General features: G+C 44.2%; 1 protein-coding gene across 1 annotated transcript in view; it reads right to left on the bottom strand.

Annotated features, from left to right (window-relative positions):
* The window catches only part of LOC125311865, a 59,024-nt gene that overhangs the window by 25,102 nt on the left and 18,152 nt on the right, over positions 1 to 15,770 (bottom strand). The window contains exons 7-16 of the mRNA XM_048270229.1: positions 15,162 to 15,258; positions 14,391 to 14,516; positions 11,728 to 11,874; positions 11,060 to 11,278; positions 8,155 to 8,292; positions 7,737 to 8,057; positions 7,467 to 7,630; positions 4,198 to 6,233; positions 3,388 to 3,960; positions 388 to 1,178 (exon numbers count right to left, since the gene is read on the bottom strand). Of these exons, the coding sequence (XP_048126186.1) occupies positions 388 to 1,178; positions 3,388 to 3,960; positions 4,198 to 6,233; positions 7,467 to 7,630; positions 7,737 to 8,057; positions 8,155 to 8,292; positions 11,060 to 11,278; positions 11,728 to 11,874; positions 14,391 to 14,516; positions 15,162 to 15,258 (4,612 nt within the window). The remainder of the gene's footprint in view (positions 1 to 387; positions 1,179 to 3,387; positions 3,961 to 4,197; positions 6,234 to 7,466; positions 7,631 to 7,736; positions 8,058 to 8,154; positions 8,293 to 11,059; positions 11,279 to 11,727; positions 11,875 to 14,390; positions 14,517 to 15,161; positions 15,259 to 15,770) is intronic.

Below are 15,770 nucleotides of genomic sequence, written 5' to 3'. Positions count from 1 at the left end.
CAAAAAGCAGGTAGGACAGAAAAGACAATGCAAGACAATTCGAAAAGATTGAGTGAGTTTTCGTAAATCCACCCATACACTTAATGAGTTTGATGACAAAAAGCTAGCTCAGCTTTGGCACCATGTTCCACATGACTCCAAGATCTAATCAAACTTTATCGTGCCCATTTTGAAAACAGTGTAGGCAACTCCAATAATGCTAAAGCAGCATGGAGCAACGCAGAGCATTTTATTATTATACAACCATCACAATACCAGCAGCAGCTGTCAAATGTGCAATATAATACTGTACTATCCAACACCACACATGCTACAGTTCAGTAGCATACTACAAAACTAATGTGGATCAAAGTTTTAGATGAGATGCATGTCATGATCAACTAGTACCTTCTGGGACTGTTGGAAGGAAATGACGGTGTTTCCAGAGTCTTCTGGAGTCACGTCAATGTCATCATCTGCCGGAATGTTAGCGGGGTTCTGGAACGTTGGGGTAGGTGCGGTGAGTTCTGATACAGCAGGAATGTTAGCGGGGCTCTGGAACGTTGGGGTGGGTGCAGAGTGTTCTGATGCAGCATTGACCTCCCTCTCCCACTGATCCAGAAACCTCCTGATGTTCAGGTTGAACTTTTGAACGCCTTGGTCTGAGAGCAGCTGGCCCTTGCGGCGAAATAATCCAGGTTCCATGTTCTCATGGGTGAGAACTTGTCCTCCCAGTTCAGTCACTACAGCATGCGCCAAGCGATTAATGACATCATGAGGCCGGACCACAGGCGAGTCCTCCACCTCCTCACCAGCAGACACATGTAACTTCCTGGGGACCCTTCTGATGATGTCAGACCACACCATCAGGCTCTGAGGGAACATCTTGTGTACAGCGGTCAGGTTTTTCTTGATGATGATCTGCTGGTTGTGGGGTCTGACGGGGATGCGGATGCTGTCGCCCCCGAGGTGAATAAGGAGCATGTCTGGGAGTGGCCACTTCTTTTCAAGATTGACCAGATGGGGTACGAGCTGCTTCCATTTCATGCCCTCCGTTCCGCTCCAATACACCCTCATCCTCGGGCTGCCCATTTCCATGCCCCACTGTGGTGACTCTAACTGTCTTTTGCCCAAAGCTACAAGACTGTCACCACAAATCCAGATCGTTTTTACTTTTTCAGTTGGTATGGTAACATTACCTGAAAGAAGAAAAAGAAGTAAAGAAGAGAAACATTTTGACATGTAGAGTAGTATACAGATAAATAACATGAACATATATAGAAGTGTAAGAGGCTGTAGAACATAAATATATATAAAAACAGGTAGTTATAAATGTAAGTGCACTGTGAATTGTTAAGCAATATTACATGCAGCAGATCACTATGTGCTTGTAATACTGACTGAGATAGAGTATGGACAGAGTGTAGAACAGGGACGGGCTACTGGAAAAGGTGACTCGGCGTATAACAGGGACAGGCTACTGGAAAAGGTGACTTAGTGATCAGGAGTTGTTCAGCCATAGGCACAAAGTTGCCTGCCTTCTCTAGGTTCTACAGCCTAGGCTGCAGAATCGTCACCCAGATGGGGGCCACTCAAAGGAAGTGAATAGGTCATGTGAGGGTTTGCATAAAATCCTGCCAGCCAGCCTGCTGCTCGCGTAAAGAAGAAAGACTCTGAGTGGAAGTCCAATAATCTTAGAGCAGACATGAAATACATTTTGCAATTGCCTGAGATCTGAAAGGCTGATAGATAGAAACCAGCAGGTCAAGGAGAATTTGATGATTCTATCAATAAAAGAATAGGAAAACATTGTGAGTACACTTTTCTTGACCTCAAACGAGTTTAGCATCCTGGAGAGGTATTGCCACTGCTGACCTTTCTTGAGGATTAACTCAGTGAAGTGTCAAAGGTTGTGCCCAGATACTTATATTCGTCCACTGTCTCTATAGGGTCCCCATGGATGGCAGTAGTAACCGCCTCAGCCACCATTCCTACGCAACATATGACTAATATGTGCACTGTTTAGCCTGTTGTGTGCACATTGATTTGGGTACAATGGCAACAGGGGAACAATATTAATCCAGTTTGTCATCATTAACCACACAGATCATTTTGAGATTCTTCCTTGCCAAGCCCGGTGACAAATAGCCTGGAAAATCCAGACCCTGATAATCTAGAAAGTTTAAGGGTCTGGCAAAGAGCAGTGTAATGGCCCAACTCGAGGGGCGGCAACAAGCATGAATTTAAAAATCTCACTGCACGCAATTAGATAACACTAGACCATGTTACCTCTGAATAATTTCGGATTTTGACACAATCGGATAACACTACGACCAATGTGTACTGTCCTCCAACGTTGCAGCGCCGTCTTCATCAGTTTAGCTGGTTCCCCGGAATCCAAGGGAAAAAAAGTAACATGCATCATTGCTCTTTGCCAGAGTGTCTCGCAGAGACAATTCCATTGTGCTCTCGCGAGATCTCTGGATTTCCAGGGTAGGGGTATTCACAAACCTGCCTTGTTTAGTTCACTTGAAACAAATTAAAATCGTAGTGCGGACCTTTTAAGCAGGTGTGACGTCTGTAACTGTATAAACTGAATCAATACCAGGACAACGAGAGCAGCATGTAAGATCTCCATTATTGTTCACTTTCACTTTGGAATTCCTGCCTTAACTAAGGACTTTCCTGGTGTGAATACCCCAACAAGTATGCTTGCACATATGCGGCTGTATGGTCATCCGGAGTTTCAGACTACATATAGGGCTATGCTGTATGGTCATCCGGCGATGCTGTACGGTCATCCGGCTATGCTGTATGGTCATACGGATATGCTGTATGGTCATACGGATGCTGTATGGTCATCCGGAGTTTCAGACTACAATCTACTGGATCTGTGTTGTCTTAAACATCCAGTTTTGCATAGGCAATATGCAAGATCCGTGTGGACACAAAATTTGCCTTCAGACAAGACCGGTATCCGTTCAGTTGGTAGACCGCATGCATACAAGTATACTCAGGACTGTATCGCCATCCGTTCAGTGTGCAGACTGCATTTGTACAAGTTTGCTTGTGACCCGTTCAGTGCGTAGACCGCATGCGTACAAGTATACTCGACAGTAACACCACCCGTTCAGTGCGTAGACCGCATGTGTACAAGTATACTCGACAGTAACACCACCGTGTCAGTACGCAGACGGCATGCGCACAAGCATACTCGGGACCGTAACACCACCCGTTTATCGCGTAGACCACATGCGCACAAGCATACATCGTGTCGGGACCGTAACGCCATCCGTTCAGTGCGTAGATCGAATGCGTACAAGTATACTCGGGCCTCAATGCACACAGGGAAAACAACCGCATGGTCTACATTTGCCATTTGTGTCGGTGTGTGACGGCATGTGGTACCTGACGTCTGGTTGACCTCCTGCTCCCACTGATCCACAGAGACTTTAATGTCCAGGTTGAACTTATGAATGCCAATCTGCGAGAGGAACATTCCGTCAGGGCCATATAACAGAGGTCCGATCTGATGGGTGATTGCTGTGCCACCCAACTCTGCAACAAAGGCATGAACCTTGACATTGATCAAGTCAATAATGCCTTTGTTACTGTACATCCCATATCTTGGCAGCATGTCTGACCACACAATCAGGCACTGGGGAAAGATGTTGTGTATGGAGGTCAGGTCCTTCCTAATGGTGCTCAGCAAGTCTTCCATGTCTCTTCTATCAACATCACTGTGTCCCAGGTGAATGATAAGCATGTCTGGACTGGGCCATCCCATCTTAAGGTAGCGTAGCAGGGGCACAAGCTGGTCCCATAACATGCCCTGCAGTCCTTTCCAGTAGACGCGTACTCCAGTGCCACTCTGACCCAGCCTAATGCCATGCAGTGGTGACTGGGCCAATTGTGAAGCCACAGCTACAAGGCCATCACCACAAATCCAGACCGTTTTCACAATTTCACGAGTAACCTGGCCTGAAAGATGAAAAAAAAAAACATAGTATTAGCAGTTGTCAACAATAATTTAGTTTTGTTAGACAACCCTATATGTGTGCTAGGCTTAACACTCAACTATGGAAGAGCAAAGAAAATATTCTTCAGCGAGTTTTTAAACCATTTCTATAGCAACAACATGGTCTTCCTACTGACTTTTCCCTCACTGATGGGTAAGACAGCAGGGTGAAGTTTGGGACTGAAGCTAAAGAAACTCACCGTGTGGAGGCTGTGGATGGTGGGCCACATCTGTGACTGTGTCTGAGGAAGAGCCCTGACTGTGCTGTTGGCCTGATGAATGCTCGGGTTGTGAGGGCATTGGCTTTGCTGTCGTTGGATTTGTGACGGACAGCTGGTTTGCATTGCATGTGTTCAGGGTTATGCCAGTGGACTTGGGGTGGGTCTTACTGTTAACCTGTCTATAGGTATCAGTTATCTCCTGTTCATGTTGGTTCAGGCTTGGTGTTTGGACTTTTCTCTTCTGATTATGTGCCACTAGGCTCTGGTCCTGTTGGTGTTGGGCCAGGATAGGTGTTTGGTTTTCTCTCTTCTGATCATATGGAACTAGGCTCTTGTCCTGTTCCATGTGGTGCTCGTAACAGTCATCAGCCTCGTCTCCATGTCCACAGGACTCCCCCTTGTCCACCTCAGCCTGTCTGGGCGCCAGCTCCTCCACACGCAGCCCTGATTCCATATCACCGCCACATGAAATATCCCTTCCGTTTCTCAGAGCTCCATCATCACCTCGCCAGTCAGCTCTTGGTCCCTCTATGATTTCTCCTTCCTCCTCCTCGTCCACCTGGAAGGGGTCATACAGTTCATCTCTGTCTGCTTCTCTGAGTGGGGGTGTAGTTCTGTGATGTTGAGGGGAAAGAGGGGTTTGACTAGGTAGCACAGTGACCTCCTTATCTGTAAGTGATGGCTCAAGTACTACAGTGTTCTCAAGTGAATTCTCAGTTTCTACAGTAGTCTCCCTATCTGCAAGTGAATTCTCAGGTACTACAGTGGTCTCCCTATCTGCAAGTGAATTCTCAGGTACTACAGTGGTCTCCCTATCTGCAAGTGATGGCTCAGGACTCAAGTCAGTTTTGTTTATAGGATCAAAGACAGTGGATGTCATCTGTAGCTCCAAGGCATCATTTTCTGCCAATTTTTTAGCAATCAGAGCTTCCAACTCTTCCAGCTCCATTTCCTTCCTGACCAAATCCTCACCCTCATCTGCATCAGATTTAGGTGATCTGTAAGTGGTAGTAACAGAGGCCTTAGAACTGGACAGGTCCTTAGGAATCTTTGCGGTCACAGTCTCTATCTTGGGTCTCCTGGTCCGCTTGTGTTTCCTAGAGGAACCCTCAACACTGCTGCTTTGTCTCTTCCGTTTCTCATCTTTACACTCAGGGCTTCGGTTCCTGCCCTGATTGCTATTCTGGTCTCTGCCCCCGTCCCTGTTCCCATCTCTGCTCCTCTTCCTGCTACTGCTACGTCTGTTCCTGGGGGAAAGTTCTCTGCTTCTCTTCCTGCTACTGCTACGTCTATTCCTGGGGGAAAGTCCTCTGCTCCTCTCCCTGCTACGGCTACGTCTGTTCCTGTGGGAATGTTCTTTGCGCCTCTTCCTGCTACTGCTACGTCTGTTCCTGGGGGAAAGTTCTCTACTCCCCTCCCTGCTACTGCTACGTCTGTTCCTGTGGAAATGTTCTTTGCTCCTCTTCCTGCTACTGCTACGTCTGTTTCTGTGGGAAACTTCTCTACTCCCCTCCCTGCTACTGCTACGTCTGTTTCTGTGGGAAACTTCTCTGCTCCTCTTCTTGCTACTGCTACGTTTGTTCCTGTGGGAATGTTCTTTGCTCCTCTTCCTGCTACTGCTACGTCTGTTCCTGGGGGAAAGTTCTCTGCTCTTCTCCCTGCTACTGCTATGTCTGTTCCTGTGGGAAAGTTCTCTGCTTCTGCTGCGACTCCACCTATCTCTACTGCCCCTCTCCCTGCTCCTCCCTCTTCGTCTCCATTCTCTGCTTGAGCTACGGTGACTCTGATATCGACCAGTCCTGCCACCTCTGTCCCAGCTTCTACTTCTGCTGCTGCTGCTGCTGCTGCTGCGACTCCGACTGTAACTCCGACTGTGTCTCCAGTACCAATCAACTCCCCTGTCCCTGCTCCGGCTCCTGTCCCTGCTCCGGCTCCTGTTTCTGCTGTGGCTTCGGCTCCTGTTGCAACTGACGGAGCCAAGTAGATGTTGCAAAGTCAGATATGCCTGAGGCTCGCTGTAACACAACAAACCAATAGTATCAATCAAAAGGAAGGAAATAAGCAGTTACTCAACTGCGACACAATTCCGGTATTTAGCACTTTGAGTCTCTTTTCTGGTTTGTTTTGGATGAACTACAGTGGTGGACACCGAAATTTTGACGATTGGTCCTGTCTCGACTTTTCTGACTCGTTTTGAATCCTTTGAAGCCTTTGACTGTTTCAGAGTGGCTGGCTATGGGCATGCACAAACATGTCCTTAAAACAACCCTTAATGTCCGTTTTCAAAACTGTGCAACTCACCAAGTGGTTTGTGGTGTTCGTTGATTATTAAAAACAAATATATCGGCGCAATGTATGATTTCAATCCATGTTATTTGCTATTGTGGAACTATTTTTTCAGATACCTCACAACCGCGTATAAACTTTCGCTCAATATTTTAGCCTAAAGCATAAACTGTAAAACAAGGTCTCGCGGGGGAAAGACTACAACCAAATGTAAACAGACCCCCTTTCCGTTTCTGACGGATTTTACAAAATGGCAAATAAAACACGACAAACTATATTTTACTACGCTACTTGTTTTGGAACATCAACGAACATCACTAACCACTCTGAGTTGCACAGTTTAAAAAACGAACGTTAAGGGTTGTTTTAAGGACATGTTTGTGCATGCCCATAGCCAGCCACTCTGAAACAGTCAAAGGCGATTCGAAACGAGTCAGAAAGTCAAGACAGGACCCATTGTCAAAATTTCGGTGTCCACCCCTCTACTGTAGTTCATCCAAAACAAACCAGAAAAGGGACTCAAAATATACCGGAAATATCCTTTAAGGAATACTCTGAGGTACATACACTTAACTTGATGGATGTCATACAGTATATGACAATATCTGTCAGAGGGACTGGGCCAAAACATTTTTGTAATAATAACAGACTTACATTTTTCATGCAAGATTAGTCATGGGTTGGGTTTAACTATGGGTTTTACTAGGCTCTATTGGTACCTTTACTAAGGTAAGGGGTCCAAATACTAACCATGCTTTGTAACTGTTCCAAAGGGCCCAGAAAGCTTACTAAAACACATATATCAAAGGGCCCAGAAAGCTTATTAAAACACATATATCAAAGGGCCCAGAAAGCTTATTAAAACACATATATCAAAGGGCCCAGAAAGCTTATTAAAACACATATATCCAAGGGCCCAGAAAGCTTACTAAAACACATATATCAAAGGTTCACAAACTCACACTTTAATGGGGTAATCAGAATGAGTTCTTGCATCATTCTGAATCACTTGTTTGCGAACAATTCCATTCCAACTGTAGTCATTTGAGCTGGTGTACTGATTTGTGAGTTGATTTAGATAACTTTGGCCACCAGACAAAGTGTAATTTGGTAAGGCCATCCACATCTGAGAAAAAGAGATTATGAACATGTAAGCAAGCATATTCTCCCACTAGCAGCAGAACTACGAAATTAGAAACAGGAGTTAGATGTATAGAAAATATCAGTCGCACCTTCTCTGTCTGTGTTATAGTGGAGCTGTCCAGTGTTGGCATGAAGGTAAACATTTTCTGTGCCTGTGTTGTAGTGGGGCCTTCTAATGTTGGCACAGGGGTGAACACTCTCTGTGCCTGTGTTGTAGTGGGGCCTTCTAATGTTGGCACAGGGGTGAACACTCTCTGTGCCTGTCTTGTAGTGGGGCCATCTAATGTTGGCACAGGGGTGAACCCTTTCTGTGTCTGTGTTGTAGTGGAGCCCTCTAATGTTGGCACAGAGGTGAACACTTTCGATCTCCGGATCCTGATGGCTTGGTAGCCTGTTCCAGCCGCCGTGTTCTAGGCAGATGAAGAGGAATGTATTAGTCCAGGTTAAGGGAAGTTTTTCAGAAGGACAAATCCCAAAAAGACTAAACGATTTTATCACTCAACATACCAGCACTATGGTAAACTCCACTTTCTCGGAGATGGAGAGCATCTCATCCTCCATGACCTCGCAGAGGTCAAAGACCAGCTCTGGGCCCTTAGAGCACTTGATGTATCCAAATGAGTGGCTCAAGCCAAGAACCACACCCTGATAAAGGAAGGCACTCTGTAAATCAACCACGCATACATTTCTGGGGCCGTATTCACAAAGAATTTTAAGGCTAAAAGTAGCTCCTAAGTGGCGAATTTAGGAGTAACTCCTAAAAATAATGGGCGTGTCACTCCTAACTTTAGGACTCTAAATTTTTTTTAAACTCTAGGAATTTTTTTCACTAAAAGTAATTCACGAAGCATTTTAGACCTAAAAGTAGCACCTAAGTCTGGGACAGCTTAAAAGAAGTCGAGAGGACTCCTAACTCAGTAAGACCTATTTACAAACAGCTTTTTTTGTGGCATTTCCGCGTTTGCAATGTTTTGAAAATCACGTAGCCTATCGCGGCAACAGGGGCTTCCAATCGCGAGGGAACAATTTGGCATTCATAAAAGGGATGCAATAACGCCACCAACAACAACTAAAACTACTCATTGTTAACATGTAAATTAAATGTAACCAGGGTAGGAATTTCACGGCTGCCACGATGGCCATGGCCGTCGTTGCCCCTTGCGTTGGCCGTGATGCCCCTTTGAAAATCAAAGGTTAACAGGCCACTGTGGCCTTGGTGCCCCCTTCTTTCAATAGTCTGCTTTGCGACCGTTTAATAGCATCACAGCGCAAATTAATTCAGTCTTAAGCAGTGGAGAAAATGACAGCGCATGGCAAGAAAGAAAGTGCGTCCAAATTCACCCATTATTCTCAGTTGAAATACTCGCGATCGCTAAGTAACCTACTCATCACACAGATACATGTATCACATCACATGAAAGAGCTTTTTCTCAGCTTTTAAACAATGTTAGCGGCTAATTGCTGTGGTGAACGGTTCGCGAGAAAAGTAAACATACGTCTACATAAGGTTCTACGCCCATCTCCCTACCACCTCGCTGGAATACTTCACGAACCCTTCGTTCAACACATGACAAACTATATATATCAGAATAAACAGCAGACCTTACCAAACACAAAGGTGTAAAGCAATCCCCTGTACAGTAAGCCGTTCCAGCGTATTCCGGTTAAATTAAAAATGTAATTTGCAGCAAGGTCTACATTCATGTCTCCAACTTTGGTCTTTAGGTTTCAAAATCTGTTTAAATCGTTCTACATGATTTCATAACAAGCCAAATACAAAATAAATGTTACAAATATTGCCTAGATATAGGTAGATATTAAAATCAGAGGATATACAGCTGACTAAGAGTTTGTGAAAGGAGCCTTAATGATCAAAAAATGCTATAGCATGCATCTAGGCTATTTGAGTTTCTTAAAGCTGAGCTGAGCTGTGCTGTTCAATACATGATTTCATAACAGGCCAAATATAATATATGAATATTAAATATAGCCTAGATATCTGTAAATATTAGATGATCAGATGATTTACAGTTCTATGTAATACGTCATGTTTTTGTAATGTTTCATACAGTGATGCAGGTCTACTGCTGTGAATAGGCTAAATACAACTTTGATAATTTTTATAGCTGTAAAATTAACTTTGGCCTTGGTGCCCTGACATGTGGCCTTTGTGCCCCCCACCAAATATGCCCAACTGAAGGCCAAGTGGCCTTGCCCCTAAAATGGTGAAATTCCAAGCCTGAATGTAACTTGCTCATTGTGAATCAAATTAAAATGTTCTCCTCTTTGCAAACGTAGGCATATGGTGACAGATTAATTTATTAATGTTGTAAAGATGGCCTGTTTCATTAGGCTACTTGTTTTGCCTTAGTCTTTATTCATTTAGGCTAGGTTTTTTTACTCAGTTATTCAACATCTTCTGTCCTTCGCACTACTTGTGTAGCGCACGCATTCTCAGACCTGTCACCTGTAAGGGAGGTGTTTGGAATCATTCCCGTGTTACAATCATCAGCCAATCAAGGTGGTCATTTCAGTCAAGCTTGTGCATGAGTAATGACGTAATCCATAGCAACGAAGACTCACTCTTAGTTTAGGAGTTGTCATTTTCCCTTACTAAGAGTAGGTCTGAAAGGCTTTGTAAATAACTTTTAAGAGAAAACTCCTAGCTAAAATCTTTTAGTGCGATTTAGGAGTACTCCTAGTGGTAAGATAAAAGGCTTTGTGAATACAGCCCCTGAATGGCACTGAAATGTTATTACTAAAGTTAACATATTCACACAGCAATTTGTGGTGGATCTGTACAAACCAACTAATTACAAAATGCCATTAAAACCATAAAATGTCTGTTTACTGTGCACATTAGCTAAACAGCCATACATATGTGTGTTAAGTACAATCCCATCTGTGCAAAATGTAAATAAAAACAAAATGTGACATTCTGCTAATCTCGTAAACCCATATTTAGTTGCAAAAAGCAGAACATTGTGATTTTATTTACTTTTCACACAGTGTCCCAACTAGTTTTTAACGGGGATGTAATACAATGGACTCGTAGCATATATTACCATGGAGACTTACTGTTCTTCAGGGATGTAACAGAATGGACTTGTAGCAGATATTACCATGGAGACTTACTGTTCTTCAGGGATGTAACAGAATGGACTTGTAGCATATTACCATGGAGACTTACTGTTCTTCAGGGATGTAACAGAATGGGCTTGTAGCAGATATTAGGAGACTTACTGTTCTTCAGGGATGTAACAGAATGGACTTGTAGCATATTACCATGGAGACTTACTGTTCTTCAGGGATGTAATAGAATGGACTTGTAGCAGATATTACCATGGAGACTTACTGTTCTTCAGGGATGTAATAGAATGGTATCATGCCATATATTACCATGGAGACTTACTGTTCTTCGCAGCTCCTCTGTGTCCGTGCACTGGAAGGTGTCGGCCAGGATCTCCACGTTGACGGCCCTCTCTTCCTTGGTCTTGAGGTTGGTGGATATTTTAAACTGAACTTTATCCCCAACCAGCATGGTGGCCTTCGTTAGCACATCATCTGCACTGAAGCTCAGCTTCTTCTCCACTCCCCTTACAAAAGTCTTCAAACTGCCAAGATGAAAGTCCTGACAAAATACACCACAGCAGGGAAATGACTGAGTGCCTCTACTTGAGACCCTGCAAAGGGACATGCCAAGACACCTACACAGCACCATTCTCTTTAGAAAGTTTCCCCCTAAAAGATAGCCAGATGTTTATGACTCTGGCCAGCATCAGATCTCATTACTACAGTTGCTGACGCCCTCAAACTAGATGTGTTTAAGGAAGAGACTTGACCTAAGACTCATTATGACAGCCACACAACAGGTAAAAACAGGGTTCCCATGGTAACAATAGCCTAAAGCCCAAAGGTAATTTTGTCACAACCAAAATCCTCTTAGAGTAAAAGAGTGTCTTAGAGCATAGCACCACACAGTAGCCAGTACAGCGGTAACTTTGTCTTCCGTCAACTGTGCAAATAATATGGGTCCAACTGAGACAGAGTTTGGACCATTACCATCAGCATAGAACTTGCCTTGTTGTCATGAACTGCCAGATTACTGACGGGTGTGTTCTCCTTTGGAGGGACTCTCAGCACAGTTCCCTCACTGTGTTTAGCACTTACAACCTCAGTGGTGTTTGCCGCTTGAGGAGATGGCTCTGCACCACCTATCGGTCTCCACTAGGAAATAAAAATACCCAAAGGAAACTGTTTTAGCAGACACAGGACAATAGCTGGTGGCAATGACATTATGTCATACAATAACTTTATTTATTGTGTGATGCATTCATTGACCTTCACAGATAACTTTTTCTTATATCAATATATTGGTGATTGTTACGGTCCTGTTTGTGAGCCATCTTTTCCTCAATGTTCTCTGCTGCTCCCAAACTTAGTGTAGCTCCCCAAACTGAGCTTAAATGGCACAGGTTTGCATTCTCACAAACTTCCCAACAGCTTGAGCATTTCTGAGGCAAGGATGAGCACTGTGAAGGCCAACCTATAGTCCAGACGACAGGCGTCTCTCGACAACATTTGACGTAAGAGCGACACAATTTCTGTCTGCTGGGGTGTTGCGGAGCTTGCAGCGGCAATTAAGACATTTGAAAATGGTGCACACATTGTCGCACACTCTGATTGGATATCAACTCAAAGGAGTTGGAGTTCTATTGTGTGTTGCCGTGTGGTCACAGTGTGTCTGTTGATTTTCTTGTGACAGTGACGTTAATGTCCAAACTGTTATAAAAACCTTAGTAGACCTTCTTTTCGACAATTTGTCACTCTTTGCAACATCACTTGGCAGCAATTCGTTTTTGCCGAGATACACTAGTCGCATGGAGTATATATAGGCCTTAGAGGTGCTTGCACATTACCCAAACAAGATGGGTCACAAACACACTCAACCAACCCCAACATTCGTAATTTACCCAAACAATGCTTAAAGCAATGGTTCGGAATGATTTCACCCTAGGGTCCTATGCACCATAACCTTGAGCCAAACACCCCCAGAAGCTTTTTGGTCGAACATTGGTCGAGTTAGCACCATCAAGTGAATGGCTTAGTGCAGGCGCTAATGGAACCAACAGTGTACCTCGTCAATTACCCCACTAATAATGCCCGGAATGGTACCAAACTTCTAGCCTTGAAAATTCAGACCCTGATAATCTAGAAAGATTAAGGGTCTGGCAAAGAGCAATGTAATGGCCCAACTCGAGGGGCGGCAACAAGCATGCATTTAAAAATCTCACTGCACGCAATTGGATAACACTAGACCATGTTTACTCTGAATGATTTCGGACTTCGACGCAATCGGATAACACTACGACCATTATTTACTGTCCTCCAACGTTGCAGCGCTGTCTTCATCAGTTTAGTTGGTTCCCCGGAATGCAAGGGGAAAAAGTAACGTCCATCATTGCTCTTTGCCAGAGTGTCTCGCAGAGACAATTTCATTGTGCTCTCGCGAGAACTCTGGATTTCCAGGGTACCAAACTTCTACTGTAGTACAAATATGTTCTGTGCTCATAAACCGAGGCATTGGAAGTACACCAGGAGTTTATGTAAATAACAATTGCCTGATGAATTGACTCTCTGCTGCTCCCGCTGCGTTGACATTACTTCCGTGTTCTGGGAAAAGCCTGTAAAAGTGCTGGCAGAAAGCGATGCATTAGGATGTAGTCTAACAACGCCCAGTTCCAGGAATGTACTAATTTGTTCGTAGTACCAGTTCGCAACAAAAAAAAATTAAAAACTTTGGATATACCAAAAAACTTTTACTGACTTTTCCCAAAACACTGAAGTAACGTCAATGCAGCGGTCAAAGCCGCTCCCTTCTGGTCGTAGACATACATACCCTAACGTCAGAACCAACCGAGCAAAAAACGTATTCATTCCCATGGCAATAACCCAATTAAATAACATGTGGGGAGGGGTATGACTGGAGGAATATACGTGGAGTAGTACTGTGCAGTAGTTCTACTTATTTATGACCAATGAGCCTGGTCTTTGGCGTTGCATTCAGGGTGAAGGTACGGTACCCTGTAGGCGAGGGTTTTAGCCCAGGAGGGTTGACTGTACTCTCCTATTCACTACAGATGATGTGAGGAAGGGGGCTGGCTTGCTGTGAGGCCATCAGAGACTTGCCTTGCCAGAGTCTGACCCCTGACCCCTGTGTGATGGACCCTAGTGATAAGTGTGTGGGGCACCCTAGGATGGCAGAAGTACAGAGAGATGCTTAAATAGATAATTATATTTGTCAATACACTTTCAACAAATGCATTATCAATTGCATAAGCAAATGGGGTCATTAGTTTGCTAAATCAAGCTTTTAATCAATTACACATTGTACGTTTGTGTGAATGTAAATTAACCTAAAAGGTTCTCGTTTCCCAATAAACCTTGAGTCTGACTAAGTCACATCGCACCTTTAAGATTGACTACCCTTTATTATTTATGAGAAATTATGAGAAAACCCCTCCCAGCCTCACTCAGCCACTCTACCTTCTGAAGCATGGAAATGGGTTAAAATCAAGAGGTAGTAAGACTCTACGGTCTTCCTCCTCTGCAGTGGAGTTAAAAATACAGCTAGACCGTCACAAAGTGAACAGTCACAGCTGAAACAGAGATCTGAGCAATCTCCAACATAAGTATTCCTACTGGGGTATGGAGATCGTCAGTCACCACCCTGTCATTCCTACCTTATTCCTGGCGTAGACCTTCCTAATTTCATTCCCCTCCTCTTTATTTTTGTTGTTGCTTAATCCGAGGGTCGCTGTGCGGTGTGGAAACTCCGGCAAGAGGATGGTCTTCTTTTCCCCATCAACCTGAACAATGATCAAGACTTGATTCAGTGTGTCATCACAACCTGACTTGATTCAGTGTGCTCCCTCGTCACAACCTGACTTGATTCAGTGTGCTCCCTCATCACAACCTGACTTGATTCAGTGTGCTCCCTCATCACAACCTGACTTGATTCAGTGTGCTCCCTCATCACAACCTGACATTGAAAAAGAAAGACTGAGGGACGCGTATGGTGCCTTGTGCTCGAGTTGTCTATTGTCTCTCTGCCGAAACTACTCTGTGAAGAGGATATATATGTTTATCCATGAAGTGTTCCTGTGTTGTCATATGTCTGTATGTAATGGTTGGAGAGTGATCTAGAAACAACCTAATTGTGTGTAATGAACTGACATAAGAGGGGGACTCTGATTTGCTGATGAAAACTTGTGTTGCGTTAATAATCAAGTTTAGCCTCAGTCTGTCAGGTGTCAATCTGTCAGGTGTAGCATCTAATTAAGCATCTAATGTCAATCTGTCAGGTGTAGCATCTAATTAAGAGGAGTGTCCGAGAGCTCTTGAGCCTCTGTGTAGAAGGGCCTCTGTGTACTTGTAGGCAGTGTGTGTGTGTGAGAGAGAGAAAGGAAGAGAGAGAGAGTGTGAGAGTGAGTGAGTGAGTGAGTCACTCGGACCTGGACCGTCAGGCTTGTGCAGCTGAATTTGCTGTTGAGGTGCTCTTGCTGCATCTGCTCCTTCTTATACTCTCCCTGCTCCTCAATCCTCTCCTTTCTGCACACAAACACACACACACACACACACACACAGTCAGTTCCAGTACAGAGCAGTAACCTAACAAGGTATGGAACATACTACTCTGGTTACAGCGATGCAGGTCTGAACAGCAACCACCTCCAATTCTCCAATTAACGTTCCCTCCAATAGCCTGACAAGCCAGACCCACATCAAGATGTAGGTTTTGGGGACTCACCATTGGCAGAGGTCAGTCCGAGGGGCAGGATAAACGGTTGTCTATCAAATTCCCTCTGCACACAATAGGATAGCGCAATAGGATAGCGTTTTCCCACCAGCAGAGCTAGTTGGCTAGTTGTTCAAACTTAGCCCGCCTACCGACTCTATACACGATGTGATTGGCCTGATCGAAGTTTAATTTTTCCAGCTCACAAACCAATGGAGAGTTGCTAGACTACCTTTTTTCCGTACCAACAATACTCAGTGACCTCAAGAAATGGAGATCGATGTGAAAAAAAAAAAACAAACAAAACAAAACAAAAAAGAAAATC

Source organism: Alosa alosa, chromosome 18 (genome assembly GCF_017589495.1).
Source record: "Alosa alosa isolate M-15738 ecotype Scorff River chromosome 18, AALO_Geno_1.1, whole genome shotgun sequence".
In the NCBI taxonomy this organism is placed as follows: domain Eukaryota; kingdom Metazoa; phylum Chordata; class Actinopteri; order Clupeiformes; family Clupeidae; genus Alosa; species Alosa alosa.
The sequence above is the reverse complement of the archived record's forward strand: the minus strand, read 5'-3'. Positions and strand labels throughout refer to the sequence as shown.